The sequence below is a fragment of the Porites lutea genome, chromosome 4 (genome assembly GCF_958299795.1).
Source record: "Porites lutea chromosome 4, jaPorLute2.1, whole genome shotgun sequence".
Classification (NCBI taxonomy): domain Eukaryota; kingdom Metazoa; phylum Cnidaria; class Anthozoa; order Scleractinia; family Poritidae; genus Porites; species Porites lutea.
The window spans coordinates 25,341,678-25,364,042 of NC_133204.1; the positions used below are offsets into that span (position 1 = coordinate 25,341,678).

At 38.8% G+C, this 22,365-nt stretch overlaps 1 protein-coding gene and 1 pseudogene across 1 annotated transcript; one reads left to right on the forward strand and one right to left on the reverse strand.

The window, feature by feature from the left end:
* The first annotated feature begins 2,086 nt into the window (after positions 1–2,086).
* Positions 2,087–4,443, forward strand: LOC140935148 (QRFP-like peptide receptor; annotated as a pseudogene).
* Positions 4,444–5,459: 1,016 nt separating this feature from the next.
* On the reverse strand, positions 5,460–20,327 carry LOC140933082 (E3 ubiquitin-protein transferase MAEA-like). The gene is made up of 9 exons (XM_073382600.1): positions 20,193–20,327; positions 17,200–17,385; positions 15,896–16,099; positions 12,212–12,334; positions 11,332–11,408; positions 10,440–10,554; positions 9,617–9,750; positions 8,511–8,700; positions 5,460–6,438 (listed from the first exon to the last, which is right to left on the reverse strand). Exons 1-9 carry the CDS (start codon positions 20,229–20,231, stop codon positions 6,337–6,339), a joined length of 1,170 nt encoding a protein of 389 aa, XP_073238701.1. The 5' UTR covers positions 20,232–20,327; the 3' UTR covers positions 5,460–6,336.
* Between the last annotated feature and the right edge of the window lie 2,038 nt (positions 20,328–22,365).

Below are 22,365 nucleotides of genomic sequence, written 5' to 3' on the forward strand. Positions count from 1 at the left end.
CAAATATGATGTGATTTGTCATGCACAGTAAATTGTAAAGAAATAATTTCCTCGTACACGTTAAATTTTCCGCGTCCCCGCACAAGATTTCGATCGCTCTGCTTTTCGATCGACGAAAAACACAGCACACAATCGCACATGTTTTGATTTGTTTCGGTTAGAAAACCCCGCTTACATAAATCATTTAAATCACCGCATACATTATCAGACCACATTCGATAACAACCAATCAGCGTTAAGTCAAACAATGCGCACTGTGTGTCAGCCTATCGCAGCGTGTTCCCAAGATCTTGGGAACCCAGCAGGACGCTGGAACACGATTAACGACGGCGTTACGCAGACGTCCCTTTTCCGCGTGCATAAAGGAAATAGGAGACGTCTGCACGCAGGCAAGGGATTTTCCGACGCTTGTTTAGTTATCGCCTCTCAGCCGCCCATTATAAGTTGAACATTAACACCATATTTTTCGTTTGAGCTGTCTGTGTGAACGCGGGAATCTACCCTTGTTACATCCAACACGTGTACATGCGCGTATGTTCGAAGACGATTTTTGGGGAGGGGAGGACTTGGGAAACTGCCGTTGGTCATCATCTCTCAGTTTTACAAGTTTATGTTTTTAGCGCAAAACCGCGGGAAGTGCTCCATTTCCTCTGAGCTCATGGCGTGCAAACAGGCGAAAAATCGGCTTAAAACCTGCAAACTGTTATTGCTAAAATTGCGATTGAAGAATTCTGAACGTTTTTAGAAAAAGCGCTGAAACATGGTCTGGGGTTCGTAAGGTTAATTCCAGCCGAACTAAATTCAAAAGAATAAAAATGGTCACTTCGGTCAAACAGCTTGCAAAATACGTTATGATAATTTATGCATTAGGCTAAGCACATAAAAAGTTCGTCGTCTGAATCAAAGGCGTTCCAAAGTCGCTTCACCAAGTCGAAATTTCCCGGCCGGGCTATGCGGAAAGAACGGCTGAGCCGTTCCAAATTGAAATAGGCGTTCCTAATTGATTCAGACGCAGAGATGTAAAACCTGTTACAGGTAATAAGTGTCAATCTATGACAATTTGATCTTCCTGGTTTGCATCGGATGCCTAGCCGTCTGGCTTTAATTATTACTTCGGCTTTTTATTTTTGCAATAGCCATGTAAATATGCATTATCCGCCGAGTTGTTTCTAGCAATTTCTATTTGACACCAGTTAACTAGAGGCAATTCATAAATTAAGGTGGAGAATAATTTTGGAGGAGACTTTTGTGGTGAAGAATGCAAAAAAAAAAACCACACACACGCCAAATCGTAGTAACAAGAAAGTGTTTGATCAGGGCGGAAGTGGGTTTAAATTTAGGATCAATATCAAACTTTGTTTGATCATTACAAGCCTATTTAACAACTATTCCTCGAGCCCGAATGGGCTATTGACTCATAGGCCATGAGGGCGAGAGGAATAGTTGTTTTAGTAAAATCCAATTAGTTGGTCAAAAATATCGAGACACAACAACTTTAGCTAGCAAAACGGGATTCAGCAGCCATTGTTTCGGTTTTTCAAGTCGGCGCTTTTCGCTACTAGTGGGCTATAACATATAGCCTAGTAGAAGCTCAACCAATCAGAACGCAACATTGATAATAGACCACTAGTTGGATTTTACCAAATAATATTAAATCTAAACCCCACACAGTACCGAAAACTTTCTCCTGCTAATCACTCTATGCCAATACTCAGTGACACGCATCTTATTTCACTAGAAACTGCCGGAATACTGAAACTCCACGTGATTCTATAGGTAAAGCTATAGAGGCCGACGTATCGAGTATGCATGACTGCATGGTTGACATGTCTTTTGGTTCTGATCGTTTAGTATTAGTACCTTAACGCCATTCCATACCTAACTTTTATATGGCGACTTTCTCCATTAATATGATTTTTTGGTTTAAAAAAAGACATTATTGTGTTTGGTAACAGCTTACACTTAAAGAAAACAGAAATAGTTAGTCTGGTCTTTTAGCGATCAGTGTTAGCTTTAGTTCCGATTAAGAAGCCTTTTCACAGAAGTATAAATTAAAGTTAGCGCCCTTTTCATAACATCTGTTACTTTGTTCAGTCACCCAAAGGCCATTTAGATGACGCTGTTTAAGTACTCTGAGGCCGCACAGATCGGAATCACAGCTGCATTTGCCTTCCTTGTCATTGCTGATCTGTTTGGTAACAGCCTGGTCTGTTTAGTTGTGTTCCGCAACAGGTAAGATAATAATACTCTTACTTCCTCAGTAGATGATCACTGTTCTCATTAGCTTTGGGTTTTTTCGAGGGACACGACTCCTTTCATAATAAAACTGAAGATTCCATGCGTATTCAGTTCTGACTTGAAATTGTCGGGTCAATGATATTAGCCGTAAAATTTCGTTAGATTTAAAGAGTGTGAGATGCTTTTTATTGATTCATTTTAGTCCAAAGAAAACGAAGGGACGAGAATTGTGAAAATTTCTCCTTTTTTTAAAAAATTGATAAACGCCATTTAGTGTTCCAAAGACTCGTCTTATTTTGTCGACCATTGAATAGTAGTTACACTTAAAATCACGAATAAGACATGTACATGTCAAAATGTTTTGCCCAAAATAGCTGACATGTGTCTGAGCGAATGTATCTGTGTGGCTTTGAGGACCTTTGAGGGTAGTTCTCGCTTTGTGTGGTTTGTATGTGTGTTGTACGGTGTTGAACGTACTATAGCCCGTAATTGATACTAGAAACCAATGAGATTTTACATACTAAAGGCATTGCTAAAGGTCAAACAGGGGCATTTTGAGACCGCCATCTTGGTTCTTCACATTTTTTTGAAATATGGCCAAATATTGGTGCTGCTTTCAAGAATCATTTATGACCTAATTCTATCGCGAAGGCGGTAGAACGTATACAGTATGTATTTCGTAATTTCCCCAAGGTGGAGTGCACGCGAAGGTCTAGCTGTTCGCAATGCAAACGGAGTACTTTCATTTCTCAGTTATTATAACTATTCCGACCCTAGGACGAACCCACGACCTCCCGCTCTGCAGTCAAGCACTCTACCAACTGAACTAATCCCCCTGATTTTTTGAAAGCTGTACTGAGTTAATTAATCTGGTAAACAAGTTGTATCCTTATGCGTACAAACCGTAAGAAGCCGTAAAGTTCAACAGACCTTTCACGTTCAAAATGTTTAAGTTTAAAACAAAAAAACAAAACAAAACAAAACAAAAAGTTTAAAACATTTCCGTTAAGAGGATTCGAAGCCACCTTAAATAGCTTTAAATATGTACTGTGAAATGAAAAAGCGTTGTAAGTTGTAGCCTTGTGGGCGCCTTTAAGGGACGACATTTGTTCCGAAGTCTGTGTTTTAATTATAAATTGCCTTCTAAGATTTGCCTAACCTTAACTACGATCTGTTTTTAACTAATGTACTTATTGCTAAAATAAGTTTTATTGAAATTTGTTCTCAATACAGAATAATGCGCACTCCAATGAATTTTCTCCTCGTCAATTTAGCTGTTGCTGATATGACTGTGGCAGTCTTCATCGCAATTCGCTACATCTTCACCTTGGTATTTGTCCACCCAAAGGGAGAAATAGGTGACTTTGTTTGCCAGCTTCTCACAGGTGAAGCTTTTACGTGGGTTGGCGCGCTTGCTTCGGCCTTCTCTCTCGTTTGCATCGCTTTAGAACGATACCTTGCCATCAAATTTCCATATGACGAGCGAAAAAGGATCACAGCTGGCAAACTCAAGATCATTGTCGTAGTCTTGTGGGTGATGGCTGCGTCTTGGAACATGCCACTGTTTCTTTACGCACGATACGACCCTGTTAGTGAATTCTGCTTATTCCACTGGCCAAGTGCTAACTTCTCGAAGTTTCACAGTCCCGCATGCGCTGTGGTATATACGGTGCCTTGCCAATCACCATTATGATTTACCTGTATTCTAAGCTGGTTTACAAACTATGGTTTCGTCCCATCAGTTCCAGCTCAACAATTGCACAACAGAACAAGCTGAGATACCGCAAGAAATCTGCACGGCTGGTTGTAACAGTCAGTGTCATTTACTCCGTTTGTTGGATCCCAGTGTTGGCTATTTACGTGATATCTTCGTTTACGAGCCTACAGATATATTCCTCTGTACACACGACAAGTATAGTGTTTGTAACACTCAACTCCGCTATAAACCCAGTGCTGTATAGCTTGCAGAGCGATCGTTTTCGAAAGCACATGTTAGCTTTGTTGCAGTTTCCTTGCTGTACGCGCACGAGCTGTAGGGTCGTTCCTGCCCAAGTCACAACATCAAATGAGGATAGAGATTTCAAAAAAACGGCCTCCACTCATTTAAAAATGTTCCCGTTTGAGAGCAGAAATGCAACTGGCTAAGACTAACTCTCGTCTCATCTCATCTCCCTTACAAGTACAGTGAACTGTATATAATAACTGGTAAATCAGGGCCGTAGCCAGGAAGAAACTACAACCGAGGCGAACACACGGTCCGTTGTACGAAATCAGCCGTATGAAATCTTCTAATATTATCAGTCTGATAAAAAAATAAAAATCGACAGTATTTGGTAAAATTTTACCGAGGCGAGTGCCTCGGTTCGCCTCATACTGGCTACGGCGGTGTAAATATACCTCGTTATTACGGACAGTTTTCCTTCTCCCCAGGTCACTAACCTGAAACATTTGCAAGAATCATCAGTTTGATGGAGGTGAATTAATAGCAGATACATAAACTGCTTACATGGCGGAGGTATCGAACGGCATAAGTGAACATTCGGTCTTTCTACTTTACAAGTTAATTCAGTAATGTAAATGAAATTCACCAAGTTATACGGCCCTTTATCGGTTAAGCTGCTATAAAAGTATCCTGTTAAATCAGTATCATCCTGCCTTCAGTTTATGGACATAGAAGAAAGTCGTTTGTTTTCAATTATCAGGGTACTCAAAACTATAGCCAATGTGCAACCAACGCCTTCCTCCACTGTTTGCGCAGCCTTAACTAATTAACATTATAATTATTATTCACTCAAAATATTTCTCCGTTTCTGATTGGCTTAAGTTCCACAGCTAATTTTTCATGACCAGCAGACGTTGACCTAATTTGGAAGACGTTTTTATTATCCTATAAAATGACGTCAATAGTACAGGATATCGCTAGAAAAAGAAACGGAAACCCAGAAGCTCTGAGGTCGAGGTTACGTTTTTAGCACAGCTGTTTTTTTGGTAGCGCAGAGAAAATGGCGGAAAATTTCGCACGTTTTGCGACGAAGAAATAGCCAACTACCTAAGAACAAAGCAAAAACAGCAAAAATGATGGAGCTGGACGAATGACAACTGCTGAGCTAAACAACTGCTACTTATTTCTTATTGTCAGTGCAATTCAAAATCTAAAACTTCGATAAAACAGCTTCCAAATGGCTCTAGAAGCGAACAGACAGTAAAAAACACAACACAAACACAAGGTAAGTCATTTTTATTTCTATTTTTGTCAAAAAAAGTGGAATTTAGGGCCTATTTTGTTTATTTCATACATTCTCTTATAAATTCAAAGTCTAACCAACTACCACAGAGTCTGGGCCACCTGTGGTAAAAGAACAACACAAGAAGCACTAGTATTTATAGCCTGCACAACAAGCGTTCGAACGTGACTGGAGAGAGAATGGAAGAAAATCGGGCTCGTGAGGGCATTCGCGTTCTCGCGTGCCCAAATTCCTCTCTCCGCCTCCCTCGCCTTTCGAGCGCCTACCATGCAAGCTACATTTTCAAACACCGAGTAAAATGAACCAAATAGTGCACATAAAAATTCAACATTATGAATATTTTAATATTCATAATGTCGAATTAAAACAATTAATAGAAAAAGTTCTACAGTTTTATAAAGTGAAACGTTGGGTCGGCAAGCTGTAACAGCCGCAATACATTTCTTTGTAAAAAGGGGTATTGTTGTTGTTGTTGTTTTTAATTCAATAATTACTTTCCCAGGCTGCAAATAAAAAACCGAGTTCACGGTTTACGAGGCTTGTGGCTTCGCCGTTCCATTTTTACATGATTTAGTAATGAAAAAAACCCTCTGCGACTCCAGATGTAAAAAACTCAATTTTTTTTCTAAATTCAATGTTGTGATTTTGTTTCTGGGCTTGTTGTTAACGAAACTGTCAAACTTCAGGCTACCTGTGAATTCTGTATTCAAGTGAAAGGGTCCAGCTCGTCAAATATAGCGACGCTGTAATATCCGTTACAAAAAACCATATATACTATGTGAACAAAGGTCAAGTGCTAGCCATTCAAGTAGCATTATATTTCTCAACTCACAGAGCTTACTGATCTTTATTCCTACATAACATATACTTTCTCAGCTTGATCAACTCGGAAGGACTCTTTGGTTTTCGGGCATATGACGTGGCCATCATTCTCACTTGCCATCCCATGCAACGCCTGTAAATGAAATGAAAGAAACATCCCCAGCCACACTGAGTAAGAATAGTAAGGCCCGCAATGATGAACCACACCCCTTCAAGGATGTTTGTAAGAACTCTCAGCATCTACTATTGTTATTTAGTAAAATCCAACTAGTGGTATATTATCAATGCTACGTTCTGATTGGTTGAGCTGCGACTAGGCTATATGTTATAGCCCACTAGTAGCGAAAAGCGCTGGCTTTGAAAACCAAAACAGCTTAAGCTTGCTAGCATAAGTTGTTTTGTCTCAATATTTTTGACCAACTAGTTGCATTTTACAAAAACAATTATTCCTCTCGCCCTAACATCTAAAAATCAAACTGTTTCCCGCCAAGATCTCTGAGCGGGCAAAATTGCAAAATCTATGACGTCACAGGGTAACAGCGCACTGTTACACGCGAATGTTGATCGACGACCGCCGTTACGGCGAGGTTTAATCATTTTTCAGCCTCAAAATTTTTTTGCTATATAACAAATCTGTACTTAAAGACTGGTCCCTCGGGAAACAGTTCATTTGGCTTCCTCGAATCTGAATGTTTCCCTCGGCGTTGAGATTCTCGGGAAACAAAGTGAAGTTAGAGAGTTCAAGCTTCACGTATACGGCAAACGGCAAACGACAGATTCAAATTGAGAATTTCTCGAAATAGGAAATGAGCAGATAAAACTGCTCAAAACAATTCAAACAATTCATTAACCAAATCTGACCTTGCTTATATGTTCTATTACTGATATTATCTGAGATTTTATTCCTCTCTTTACTGCTGCCAATTATTTCAACATGACTGTGTCCAACAAGAAAGCTCTTGCTACTTTGGACCATGTACACAAATGAACTTAATGTCTTTTAGTTAATTATTATTTGTCAGCTACTTTATTTTCCTACCTACGTACACTTATGTAAATATCTTATATACGCAATTCAATTCAATTCTTTATTTCACACTGAAACAACTAATTTATGTGTAGAAATAATGAACAGTAACGAAGAAACTTGGTCACGTGTTACAAATTCGCGTTTGCCGTTTGACGTAAACGTGAAGCTTAACCTCTTTAATGACTGTTTCCCTCGGGACGACCCTCGGGACCAGTCATTAAATGTTTATTACTGTCGAACGAGCTCTTCAAGAGGTGATCAAGTTTTCCGCCTCTTGACATTAGAAACCCTTGTGTTGAATACATGATACACCTTACTTGTACAAAAGTTGCTAGTGTGCAATGCTGACCAGAGTGATGTCAATAAATCGTGGAGGATATTCCAAAGACTTTTTTTGGAGATTATGGATGCTTACCATTTACACAAACCACCCTGGTAGAAATCTTGTGTATGAAAATAAAACTATAAAATTTGACGTGGTGGGAGAACGGCCCGCTAAAAAGTATATCCAAATCAGAGAGTAGAAAAACTGCATTGCCTGAAATCAAAGCCCATGTTTTCCGAAGCTTCCCAAACGGAATGGCGTGCACCATTTGATTTTCCACGCGGGATTTCCGGTTTCCCATGTAAATGGTAAGTACCCTATGATTTATTATCAATTAGTGAAAATGGCGAAGACGTTTCATACGCCGAAATCTCTCAAATAACCCACCCTCTTCTCCATTAATATTTAGCTCTCTCTTGTTTTGTTTCAGAATCTCACTCGTTCGCTGCGCTCATCCCCTTCGATCTCTGACAGGGCAATAATTCTTTCGTAATTACCGTATGCGCGCAATGCTTAAAATTTCAACTGGAATTAAAGCAGTTAGACTGCAAAACAGTCGGTTTCTTTCTCAAAATCAGTAAAGAAATCGGTAAAGCGTGGCGTAATAGTCTTACGCGCGCGAAGGGCGCGAGCGGGCTTGTGAGGCAAGAGAAAAAGCGTCTCAGTCTCGCTCTCTGTTTCAGCCTCATTCCAGACCGTTTGTTTGACTGCTCGCGCGTACTTCAATAAGCAAAAATACGGACTGTTTTGCAGTCTACAAAACAGTAGTCCATCAAAATCTTCAAGGTCCTGGTCTTTCTTAAAAAAGACCCCCTAGACCAAGTTAAATACTAATTTTAAGGCTACTCACATTTTCTCCATACACGTATCCATTGGGAAGTACCATAGGTGGGTTATTCTCATTCATGACATGTCCTGAGATTGGACACACCAACCTGGACTGAGCACAGTGTGCATAGGGCAAAGGACGGCCTAAGATGTTCAAGGGGTGGCTACATACTGGGCACTCTGAACTCTTGTGACCCTCTTGATAACAGTGACTAACAACAGTGTTAAGGAAACAGTGTATTTCACCAAAATAACACATTCGTAAAAAGGACCTTTTTTGAGGGTGAGGACTAAACAACTGCGTCTGGTTCCTCGAAAGGTGGTTAAGTTTTCCACGCATGGGTTAAACAAAATTCCTCTTGGTACTTGGTACGGTGGCCACGACAGCAGGAAGGTCAACAGGTAGCTTGTTGCCGTGCGCCATGTTTTTTGCTGTCCCTCCAAACAATCCCTAGAGCCTACGTTGCGTCTTTTTTCGTCTTTTGGATGCTGAAAATTACAGAACTAAGTTCATGAGAGCTGGTCTTTGTTGGAAATTAGAACTTGGATACAATGTATAAGTTCACTGGTTCTTTTTTCCAACATGTTCTTCTTTTTTGTGGGTGTTTTTTTTTTATGATAAAATTTCCTTTGCTCTTTCAGGTAATTAATCATCAGGCAGGTCATGAGAAAACTTAGACTACGAGTAATCTCCATTTTTCCTCTGGGATAGTACAGCGAGCGAAACGCGAGCGCGCATGAAAATCACCCCACGCACGCTCGCGTTTCACTCGCTCTACTATCCCTGAGGAAAAATGGAGACTACTTGTAGTCTAAAGAAAACTCGGCATCTTAACACTTACTCTCTAAATTGTCTATACAATATAGAAACAAATGAAGATGAGAAAGAAGAAGTTGCATTTTGATAATAAAAAATTAATCCTTTTTACACTTTTATCAACAAGTAAATTCTCCATACTGTTCTCCATATTTATTAAAAAACCAAAACATCTATTTTAGCTTTAGTGTTCATTTCTTTTATCTCAGTGACCTTTATGTTCAATAAAGCAGCAACATTATAAGGAGTGAGATATACCTGTACTGTTTTAGCTGCTGCATTTTAGGGTATTATACATAAAACAAGGATACGGTGTTTTCAGAGCTGACAGTCCTGCCTGGAGCGTTACTGCTAATGTAGACTGATCATTAAGCTGATGAAGTTGATAATTCTCCCTTCTGAATTGCATTACTAGCTGAGTCCATCTCTCCAAATTAAACAACTCCTGGAATAATAATACATCCCCCCAAAAAACAGTCAGTACTGAACAGACCGAGAGCAACAAGTACCACTGCTTACTCAAATAATGTACAATAAATTGAACAATATTTGATTTTCAATGAAAAAACTACAAGCATCCACTTTAATAATAATAATCATCATCATCATCATCATCATCATCATCATCATCTTTATTCATTCGATAAAATACCGGTACATATCAAAAGTTACAAACATAATAAATTATCAGATTAAAAACTGTTGAATGATGCACAACCAAGAAAGAAAAAAAAAGGAACAAAAAGGAAATTAGGAGTTCTGAATACATGTCAGTAGATTGGTATTGCTAAAAAGTTATAATTTTTTAAGTTGTTTTTCTTCACAGCCTGTGGGAAGAGTCTTTTACGAAAAGATGGTGTTCATCCTTGCTAATTTGATTCTATAGATTTCTATCAGATTGTTCTAAAAGATTATAAAATAATTTGTTTGCGGGAGATGAAGCATCTTTGTCTCTTAGTCATCAGATTCCTGAATGTACTGTGTAGTTGGAAAAGCCCCAGTCATTTTTCCCTCTCAAAATTTAATAATTATTAGCAGCTACAATTTACATTAAAAAGCTATATTCTTCATTGGCCCCAGTCAAACAGAAATCTACCTACAAGTAGGAGAGAGTGTCTTATTTATTTTATTTACCCTATATGGTGAACAGCTAGTCTCAGGCTTAAAGGCCAGCAAAGCCATTGCTCTTTGGATTTCCTTGGTCATTGTGCCATCAACATTTGCTGGTGGGAAATGCTTCCTGGCATACCTGTCACATCCAACAAAAAATAATGTGTTAACATCTACAGATATACAGTGTACTATGCAACATGAGGCATTTATCTACAAAGGAAAGATTGCCTGTACGCAATACAATGTATGTACCTCATTATCTAGGTACAATACCACTTTTTGGCCGAGAATAAATTCTGTACATTTTTTCTATTATACCAAAAAAACAATACTCCAATAAGTAGTAGAGTCTGACTGTGTTGAACGTGATAGTCAAGGTCATTGAACTTGTAGAGCTCAGAAGAACATAGTTTCTGACAAACATCTGACAAATTTTTAACTTTCCTTAATCTGCATCACGTCTTTTTTAACTTACAATTATAATCCATAATTGGACATTCAAACAAGTACAAGAATGTTCTATAATAAATGTAACAAATTAGTCAAAAGAGCGCAAACAGACCAATAGGATTCTGTCCAAAATTTCTTAAAATAATGGATTACACATGAAGATAATGCAGACATTTGCACAAATCACTCCCATCCCCAGATGGCTTAAAAAAACTGAGGAAACTTGCATCAAAACTAAGGTTTGAAGATTAATAGACAACAAATTTCTGTTTGAAGGAGATCCAACCATGAAAACAGGACTACATGTACATTAATTTGTATCTTGTCAAACCTTCTGTTTGCCCTGGAAAGTTTCCATCTACAACGTCCTTTCTAACTAGGATTTCCAGAAATACCGTACCGTTATTCTTCTTGCCTCAGACCAAGGTATTAACATTATAATAGTATTTATGATGCTTCATACCTAACTGCTTCCATCTTTTCACTTCTTCTCACAAGTTCAACAAATTCTTGCATTCTCACATTGAATTCAAGGTTACTCTGACAAATATATTTTAAAAATACAATGCACAATAACTTTAAAAAAATCTCTCCTTAGAATTGTTATGGTACTGTAGGGATAGTTTGGCTTGTTTTCAACTTGCTGAAATAATTTTTCTGTAGGAGAAAAAACTGTTTTGGTTGCCTTAGTTAACCCCTTTCATTGAAAACTGTATTTGTTGCAAACAATAATATATTCCGTTAAGCCATTTCAAACAATGAGGTCTAGGGGAGGAGGGCTCTCTTCAACAAAGACTGTAAATGTACATGTATATCAGCAAACTAACCAAAACCACCTGGAGTTAAGGCTGATGTAACTGCTAATAGAATGTTATCTTGATACAAGGTAATAGAACCATGTACAGTCAAACCTCTACTAAGAGGTCTTCCTTTGCGAGAGTCAGAAGGTAAATAGCAAGAATGGGTTCCAGGGGGCCTTAAAATTTGCACATCAATAGAGCGGTTTTCACTTGACTGTCGTAAAACCAAAACCAAAGTAAATACACTAGCCAACCAAAGGGCATAGTAAAACCAAAACCAAACCAATTCCTCAATTACTTTCGACAGTCAAGTGAAAACCGCTCTATAATTTATTCTATTTAGTTACTTTGGCTTTGATACAGAAAGTACACTATAAATAAATTTATAACATGTATCTATTCCTTATGAACAACTGTATGTAATTTATGCAAATTTAATATCTTCCTTGTTTCAAATTCATAACTATAAATTATCATCGACCAATACAGAGCAATGAAATTTGCAATAACAATGAAATTGAACTACAACATTGACAAACACACCTTTAACTTCCTTAGCTTGGACCTATTTTCATAACACCAAGCTAAACAAGGTCCTGATTCTCTTCTTAAAAGAGATTCTTCAACTTTTCTTGACACCAAAAATAGTTCAATGTCCACATAATCCTGAGAAAAAGGGGAAAATTAAATCATGTAATCAGCTACTGAGTGTAGCGAGCTGGCATACCTGTATTTTTCTGGTTTATCTACAAGTGAGTTACTGGCAGAGTTTCTTCAGTAGTTATTAATAATTGTGCTATATGAAAAAATGTATCCTGTGAACGGCAGATGTTTCTCCTCGCTCATCGCCGCTGAGGGACGTTTCCTGAGGAGGAACGTCTGCGACTCAACGACAGAAATTCCATACTGATGATGCAAAATCTGTCCGGAATCAGGTCAGAAGTGCTAATTGGTCGACGGAGTAGTTTTTTTTTGTTTTAGCGATTGTTTACGAATGACAGACAAAGGACAACAAGAATAGCCGAAAGGCGATTTTTAACTGGGCTGCAAAGGAGCTATTTTTTCTGAGGGGAGGGGGCGGCTATACACACTCAGGCTACTACAAAACCTTGTCACCGACCATTGCATGTGACAGAATCTCATGTGAGACTGAAACATAAACTCATTCAGAACATTGTACCCTTTTGAAAGACTTTCATAACCAAAAAAAAGAGTACCATTTTTAACTGGGGTCTGTATAATAACTTTTAAATTCCACCATTATGAATAAAAATAAACAAGTTAGCCATTAATTCTAATCAGGAAACGATTTGCATTATTTTCACGCAACCCTCCCCCAATCCTTGTGTGCCCCAAAATATAGCATGACAGTATAACGTGACTAATTTGACATAACTGGAAATTCCAAAAATTGTTGTCGTTCTACGAGCATAAAGTGCGACGGACGGAGCTGATTTACACTAGACAGAAATATTGTATTGTATGAAAACCAGAAGTATACTAAAACAGACAGCCAACTGCCCATAATTGATCCCGCCTGATCCGGGGGCCTCTGACTGCACGGAGACTTTACCGCGCTTTTCACAAACATGCGAACTCTAAACTTCAAAAGTCACCGTCACAATTGTGTTTTTCCCTGCCGTCAATCATAATTACGATCACAAGCGACGAACCTTGAAACAGAGAAACACAAAACGGATCAAAATCCACAAATCACAAACCATGACCTTTTGAACCCGTGAAGTAAAGTTTTGTTTCCTAAGATGTCCGTTAAGATAAGATGATTGACAGCAGCGAAAAACGCAATCGTTGGTTGGCTTCTGAACTTCAGAATTCACATGTTTGTGAAACGTGCAGTAAATAGACGATCGTAATTTGCTGTCTACAGTCTATGAAAACGCACTATTTTTTCCACAAGATAAAAAATATTCAGTTTTAAGATTTTCCTCTTGGTATTTTTCTCTTCACTTCAAACAATGTAAATAGATGAAACCATCGACAACATATTTTTTACCTGATACCGATATGAGTTAAAAATTCAAGTTCTCGAGTTCATTGTTTGTCTCACTCATGACTAACTTTCTTCATGGATGATAACTATGCCGCTTTATAACTCCTCCGAAGTTTTGGTGCCAGCTAAACAATATCACAGTCCTTGGATGTTAAAAAGACCGGACGTGACACACTATGGTGACTTTGTTTACTTCTGATCACATCTTCAAGCGAAGTCTCTCTTTTCAAGCAATTCATCTCCATGCGCAATAATTGACCCTTATACTAGTTAAAACCCTATGGTTCATTTATATTAATGCTGTTTTTGCCCCTCACATTGACTGTGTTCGTTCGTATTCAAAACACCTTTAGGAAAATAAACGCCATATAAGTCATGTGTATTATGTTTCGAGATAAATGGATTATACGCTTTTTTAAGTGTCCATTTTGCGGTGACTTCAGTTTACATCTCCATAAAATGGTAGAAGAAATATCAAGAAACATCACGAGAGCTGAAAATTTTCAAAGGCATGTTTCTGGAACTCGCTAATGCTGACATCAATATAGCGTGCTTGCTGAATGGGCGAAAACACAGAATTGTGATCAGAAGATCATGTACAAATTTAATGATAAAAGCTTAGCAAGATACAGATACAAACAAAAGCAAACCCCCTGAAACCTCGACGTGGGCTACATTTGTATGCTCTACTCAGTCACCAAACCTTGTCAGTAATAGCTCCTATATTCCTCAAGTAAAGCCTAATGAACTTGTGTGCGAAATTCTCAGGGTTCTTATTTTTGTCCGTGTCTTCTTTATCCTCAGTATCCGAAATTTAGACCTCCAAATTAAATAGAAGGAATTATATAAAGAAAAAGCCAGTCTTCTAACATGGCAAAGTTGTCATGTCCCTCGCTCATGGATGTGCGTAACATCAGGATTCATCTGACATTCATCGGCAACTGAGTTGTTCGCTTCAGTGACAACGACAGCTTACAATCAAGTCTTCAGCCATAGTGTCGTCAAGTGGTGAAATACTTTGCTCATAAATTGTGCTTCTTAATTGCTCATGTACTACATCGATCGATAATTCTCTCTTTGAGTTCACGAAGCAGCCCTGGCGTTCCAAACCTGACACTCACAGTCATCTTTTGGTGTGAACCTAATATATCGTTAACGGCATTTCGGTTTGTATGCAACGTGAGCATTTTTCTGAGTTTCCCAGCGCCAACATCATCTAACTGACTTAAACTCGAAGAATAACAAAATTATAGAGAGACTCCTATGAACAACGCAAATAGCCTTCTTCAGGTTCGCAACGCCTTGTGGGTTTTTCAGGAGGAGCGGAGATGAGGTACAAAAAGTATCCGTGCAATGGTCCGTACAAGAGAAAATCATATGAAACCATTTTACGAGAACATTGTTTCTCAGTACCAGACTCTCATGTCTTCCCTTCCCCGGGAGACCACTTTTCGACGCTGACGACCAAAAGCCGAATTTATGACTGGGCCACACAGGCAGCCCAGTAAAAAGCCACAAAAGTCAAATGTAAATGCAATGAATCTCTCACAAAACAGCCAATATTTGTGGAATATAGTCTTCTCTAGAAGAAGCATTTGAGTTTCACTGGAGCTCATTTGCAGATGAACACAACACTTTACCAAAATCGACCAGGAGAAATGTAAAATTGAACAGATTTGCATTTGAAAACCCATGATTACCGGATTTATTATGTAAACATTGATTTACGTCATCAGTATGGAATTTCTGTTCCTGAGTCAAAGATGTTCCTCCTCACGAAACGTCCCACAGCAGCGATGAGCAAGGAGAAACGTCTGCCGTTCGCAGGCTAGAAATAATGATGTGTCCTTTTGATACCTGTATGCAACTTTTGACTGCCTCTGATTAAATTGAAACAGTTGCTTAATTTTTAAATGTACAGATAAGAAACATAAATGTACAACATGAAAATCAAGTTAATTTTTATTTCTATATTTTAGTGTACATATATATATGTTATTCACCAGCCTAGGTCGGTCCATATTGGGAGAAACTGTGCCCTCGGTCAGAGTACTCAAGACCTCGGCACAGTTTCTCCCAATACGGACCTCCCAGCCGGTGAATAACATATATATATATATGGTTAATGTTTACATCCTAAATTTAAAAGTACTGAAACAGTAACAGAAGTTCAATATAAAAATAGATGTATCTGGAATAGTTTAATGATGACACACCTCTATCTGTGAATCCTTGGCAAGTTTAATTGCAGTGTCATAGTAGCCAGATCGTAGACAGTGATCCACCAGCATTCTATCAAGACGCTTCTTTTTCCATAGTATCAGAGCACTCTTCCGCTCATCAGCATGCTCTTTGATATGATCCAGACGAGCCCGGCAATGCCGCAAGCAAGCTTCTTCTTGAGCAAAACATTCTTCTGACTAACAAATCAATGATATTTAGATTGCCGGCATTTAGTCTCGCTTACTTGGAGATTAGATCGAGAAATGAGGAGGCGATTAATTGTACACGAAACAGGATTTACCCGCTAAAGGTTTTTTACTTCCTACTTTATCGATGTCGATACTTTTTATTCGTTTCTGAATCGATTTAGTATGCGTGTTAGCGACGACCAGAAATATGTCTGCCATTGTAGGCTCTACACAAGTATAAATACACAAAAATTCAAGGGCCTTGATTCAAGAGAAATTACATCATTGCCAGAGATCAAAAAAGTGATTTGTATGGCACGTTCATGGCACAACATTTCAATCATTGCCGAAAATAAACTGCATGCTCAACATACAATGAAAGTTTACGACACCCGACCATTGCCGTTTTGCTAATTAAGATTCTTATTTTGTTTCAACCACTTAGTAGTGTTTACTTGTTCCAAAGTAATCAACGCTTTCAAGCAATAGAATTTATGGTGGACGGACACGCTTTGGAAAAGCTCTTAATTTAACCATTCCTAAGCTTTCTCGCAAAACATGGATGGCTTCCATCACACAACGATTCTTAGTCCCAGTTTTCACAGTCTCTGCAAGGAACGACTGGCATAATGACCCCCTTTTGTGTCCTAAATACAACAAAAAACATGTTGCAGATTATGAGTCTTGCTGCTTACGCAAGCAAGACTAAAAAGCGACTTGTCATAAAAAACATGCAAGATTCCCTTGCTAACGAACATTTTAGAGTAAAATATACCTGTAAAAGCTGTGTGCAGCACCATTTGGCTGTAGAGATAAATTTAGAGAGTGGGTTCCACGTGATCCTTAAAGTGCATGATCAACTTTACAACTCAAACAATCAGACCAGTCTAGACTGGTGAATTGTTCCCACCTAGAGTAAGTTGTTAACATTAATTTACTCAAGGAAGAAGAATTTACGAATCAAATAAAAATGACACTTGGGTTAGTACATGCTAGCTGCACCTTTCCCAAATAGAAATTAAGCTGTAAAATTGACTTTCTTTACACCTTGCTTAGGGGAGGGGTAGGTAAGAAACCTAAATTGATTGGAATCTACTGGTATGAGTTACCTTTCTTTTCAGTGATTGTAACTTTTGTACTACTCCATCCAAGAAGCCAGTGATCTCTCCAACCTTAACTGGAACACTGCCGAGACTGTTTGTTAAATCATTTGTCGCTCCCACGACAAGAGACACCTCCCTGTCGATCACTTTCTGGGCTGCTCGAAACTTTTTATTGAGTATCTCATAAGGAACCTAAATTCAAACATTACCATTAAATTGTATGCCCTGCACAATATTATTTAGTCGTTCTTTCCAAATTTCCAGTGTGATCAAACCTATTGGGATGTGTTCTGTACAATTCAGACAATTTCAGAAAAAACTTCAAGTACTTGCAAATATCAAAGACAAAGTCTTGTTCAATAATTCAAACACTGGTCAGCTTCGTTTAGTAAGCGAGAGCTCTAGATACTTCAGCCAGCATTGATGATGTTAGTCCTTCTGGAATTTTGTAAGATAATCATGGTAATGCTGTCTTAGAGCGGTTTTCACTTGACTGTCGAAAGGGATTGGTTTTGGTTTTGGTTTTGGTTTTACTACGCCCTTTGGTTGGCTAGTGTATTTACTTTGGTTTTGGTTTTACGACAGTCAAGTGAAAACCGCTCTAATTAATTTTCAGGGCACTTTCCATTCATCAGAACTGGCTGGCCACACAAGTTCAGTCACAAGCAGACTTCCACTATCAATAAGGACAATAATTCAGCCAGAATGACAGGTGCAGAGGGATAAAAAATCCGTTGAGAAGTGGTGGAAGAAGAGGGGTATTGTGACTAAGGCCATGTTTTTGTTGCTTGTGTTTAACTCTTGCACAAGCACAAGAAGAAGAACAAGAAAAAGTAATGAAGAGCTGTGCTTTTGCTTGCATCACAATGTTTTTCCTATAGTTTTTTTTATTCCTACATATGCTCCTGTCTACTTTACTAACAAACTATGAACTTTGACAATAATCATGACAATAATCACCTCAGCTTTGGTGTGCTTTCATCCTCGGAGACCCAGGGGCAGATAAAGGGGGCGAGGGAAAGTCTAAACGGGCGGAAAAATATATATGGAACGAAGAAAAGTAAAGAACAGCGAGAAGAGCCCCTGGGGACAATGTCTTACCAGACCAGTTCCAAACGGTCGCCACCGTTCTGGCTTCTGATTGGTGCCAGAAAACTCGTGTTTTTCTGGCACCAATCAGAAGCCAGAACGGCGGCGACTGTTTGGAACTGGTCTGGTAAGACATTGTCCCCAGGAGCTCTTCTTGCCATTCTTTACTTTTCTTCGTGCCATATTTTTCCGCCCGTTTAGACTTTCCCTCGTCCCCACTATCTGCCCCTGGGTCTGCGAGGATGGTGTGCTTTTGAATTCTTTACATTTTTCTTCTTTTGCTGCCTTTTATAAGTATCTGTTATTCACTCTTAAGGTTTAGATTAAATAACTACCCTTTAAAGTCATTCCCTATTAATAGTCGCATCATTAATAGGCTTACAGTGAAAAAAGATTCATGGCTGTACTACGTAGATCTTGTTCAAATGCATTGTAGTAGGAAATACCAACATACTGACAAAAAATCATCAGATTTATAATAAAATCAAGCATAAGAGATACAGTCAAGGCTTGTCTATGGAAAATTGAGAAGAACAAAAACTGCAAAAAGTATTTGAACTTATTAGTTCAGTTAGAACTATGACCTTCTCTGCTTATAAAAAGGAGAGTAGACCACTCTATATTTCCCTAGAGACACTGGAAATATAAATGAAATTAGTTTGTATTTCACAGCAATATTATGTATCTGTACTTCCATGACACACTACCACCATTTTATAAAAATTATTTTACAACAAACGATAACATTTATTCTTACAATACTCGATCTTCATCAAATATGCATATCAATTGCCCCGTCTGCAGAGTATGGCAGAACTCAACGAGATCTCGCGCGTGCAAGGCCGTTTTTAGGCCCTTATTTTTTATATATTATTAAAAAAACTCGCGTGTGCACCTGCCATACTCTACAGACTGGTCAATTGCAGCAAAACAAACTATGGAAAATGTGTGGAAAAATTTACCAGCTAATTTAAAGGAATCAAATTCATACAGAAAATGTAAAAAGTCGTTAAAACATATTTCCACCATGAATTATTTTTAAGTGGACCTTAAAACAGGAATACATAGTGTATGTGTATAACAGTAGATACCATATTAAATTATGATGATTTAAATTACATTGCATTCTATACGCCTAACTTGAAAAAAAAATTATTGTTAGATACATAGAGAGGGAGATCCTACTTGTAAAAGCTCAAAAGAGCTTGCTTAATTTAAAGGAATCAAATTCATACAGAAAATGTAAAAAGTCGTTAAAACATATTTCCACCATGAATTATTTTTAAGTGGACCTTAAAACAGGAATACATAGTGTATGTGTATAACAGTAGATACCATATTAAATTATGATGATTTAAATTACATTGCATTCTATACGCCTAACTTGAAAAAAAAATTATTGTTAGATACATAGAGAGGGAGATCCTACTTGTAAAAGCTCAAAAGAGCTTGCTTAATTTAAAGGAATCAAATTCATACAGAAAATGTAAAAAGTCGTTAAAACATATTTCCACCATGAATTATTTTTAAGTGGACCTTAAAACAGGAATACATAGTGTATGTGTATAACAGTAGATACCATATTAAATTATGATGATTTAAATTACATTGCATTCTATACGCCTAACTTGAAAAAAAAATTATTGTTAGATACATAGAGAGGGAGATCCTACTAGTAAAAGCTCAAAAGAGCTTGCTTAAGATCTCCCTGCCTAGTTAATATGGTATTGAAGAAATATTAATGTTAAATATGATAAAGGCGAATAAAGGTTGTTGTTGTAGTTGACCAGTTATGTCCTGCACTGCTGAAACAACCGACATTTTGCGATATGAGCCATATGAGAGGTATGACCGAGCTCCCGTTTGAACTCCACAACACCTATTCTCAGATAGACTAGGTATAATCCTACCTTCATGGTAGAGTACTCCAGCGCTTTAACATCAGCCATTGTGGACCGTCTGTTTCCTTTTTTTACGTACGTAATCAGGGAAGAGAAAAAACACACAAGTTAACCAGCCATAAAGCCATTCGTTCCCAAACTGCGATCCTTTTGGTCAGCGGAATAACTGCGTAAAATTGCGCGCAAACAGCAGAAGCCAGGAGCCAGTCCCCAACCTGAAGGACCTGTAAGGGGTCCCTCAAGGGAAGTGGCGCGGAGGCCTTCAACCCTTGAAAAAGGGGAAATTTAATCCCCTTTTATTTTAAAAACTCCTCAGAGGGAACCAGTACGGATTCCGTAAAGGTCTTTGTACACACGCCGCTGTAACACGATTAGTGGAGGAATACATCAGAACGAATGTAGACCTTGGGATAGCATGCGAACAGCAGACGTATTTCCGGTCGTCGCTTCTCTCCCTCCTTCCTTCGGAGGGAGAGTAGCCTCCCACGCAGGCGTTTTTAGGGAGGGATGAAAAACGAGCTCCCCTAAAGACGCCTGCGTGGGAGGCTAGAGGGAGAGAAGCGACGACCAGAAATACGTCTGTTGTTCGCAGGCTAACCTTGGGAAAGAAATACCAACTTCTGGAGATCTAGAATCTGGAGTCTCCCTCTTTTGCATTTACTCCCGGTAAGATATAAGCCTTGCTCCGTAAACACAAATCGATCAAATCACAAAGTGCCAAAATTAAATTATAGCGCAGGTGTGGCTTAGGATACCCGGGGTGCCAGAGACTTTTCTATCGCGGTTTCGGGTTTCTGTCAAGTCTTTATAGTGACCGCTCGTGGCTTCGGCCTTCGGCCAACACCGAAAATTTTCGCCGCACGCGAGTAAAACCTCTGGTACCCGGGGTAGGCTTAGGACACCATATAAGGTCTTACATGAAATGAAATTCAATACATACCAAAGACCTACAAGAATTCCCCGGATTGAAGCAGCATGCAGCAAAGCGGTGCAAATCTTGATCTTTATAATTCTACCCTTTACCCATTAATGTATATACCATTTTTGAGAGAAAATGTACCCCTTTCATGGATATCTTGACGCAGCTGGCTACATCCATGAGGTGCTTGCGGAACAGAACCTGAGGTTGGGATTGTGAGCTCCTCTTGTCGCCCGCAATAATTTTCATTTATAAGAACCCCACCCCGTTGATAAGGGTAACTCCTGTATAAATATCGGTAAATAATAATAATTGCGTCGACGAAGGAGACGCTTCCTAAATGAGTCATTGGCTGTTCTATGTGCTTGTGGGCGGATCTACGCCTAGGCTGCGTAGCAGGGCGGTTTTTGCCCGCCTGACCGCCCGCCTATATTACTTAGCGCGCCCAACCAAAACCGCCATGCTACGCAGGCTAATCTGCGCCATCCTGAAACGTCACAATAACATCCAGCATACCGAGCGTGCCATGCACCAATTAGTATGTTTGCGTTACAAATAAACACAGTGAAACACCATCGGGACCTTCCCAAGTGTCCGCTTTAATGACTGAGGGTGTCCACTTAATGGAGGTTGTAAAAATTGCGCAATGTTTGTTAACGATTAACATTCAACGGTTAGTACTGTGCCGGGGTACTGTGATAAAGTTCCATAGTAAGGAAGCTAAGGAAGCTGTGCTGTACTTTCTGCAAGACTTTTAGGTGAACTTTGATCGCGGATGACAATCATACGGCCGGATTTCGGTCTAATATACAGTTTATTGACATTGTATTAATATTTCGAGGACGTAATCCAATACTACTATTGTCAATTCAGTACGGTGGTTTTTTTTTAAAAACAACAGAAATTAGCCAAATACAATTTATTTTAGTGTCTGCGTCCGCTTAATGGAGGTGTCCGCTGAATAGGGGTTCATTATAAAGGGAAATATAAGACGTTAATTTCGGGAGCTGGCTTAGTGCCCGCTTAATAGAGGATGTCCGCTTAATTGGGGTCCGCTTAATAGAGGTTTCACTGGTTTCAAAGATTCTGCCGAAGAGGTTTCATTTATGGAAAAACCACAGGATTTCTTACAAAAGTAGTTTCCTGTGAAAATCAACTCTCCATAACTCAGTGTAGGATAAAAAGGATTAAGATGCTTTACGGGAAGCGGAGACGCACTATAATCTATGATTATTAGTAATAATCATAATAATAATCCGATCT

Coding starts and splice junctions, on each gene's coding strand:
- LOC140933082 (XM_073382600.1), bottom strand. CDS start 20,231: ATGGCTGATGTTAAAGCGCTGGAGTACTCTACCATGAAG. Junction 17,386..20,192: donor TGGAGTACTCTACCATGAAG/GTAGGATTATAC, acceptor GTTTGAATTTAG/GTTCCTTATGAGATACTCAA. Junction 16,100..17,199: donor TACAATCACTGAAAAGAAAG/GTAACTCATACC, acceptor TTGATTTGTTAG/TCAGAAGAATGTTTTGCTCA.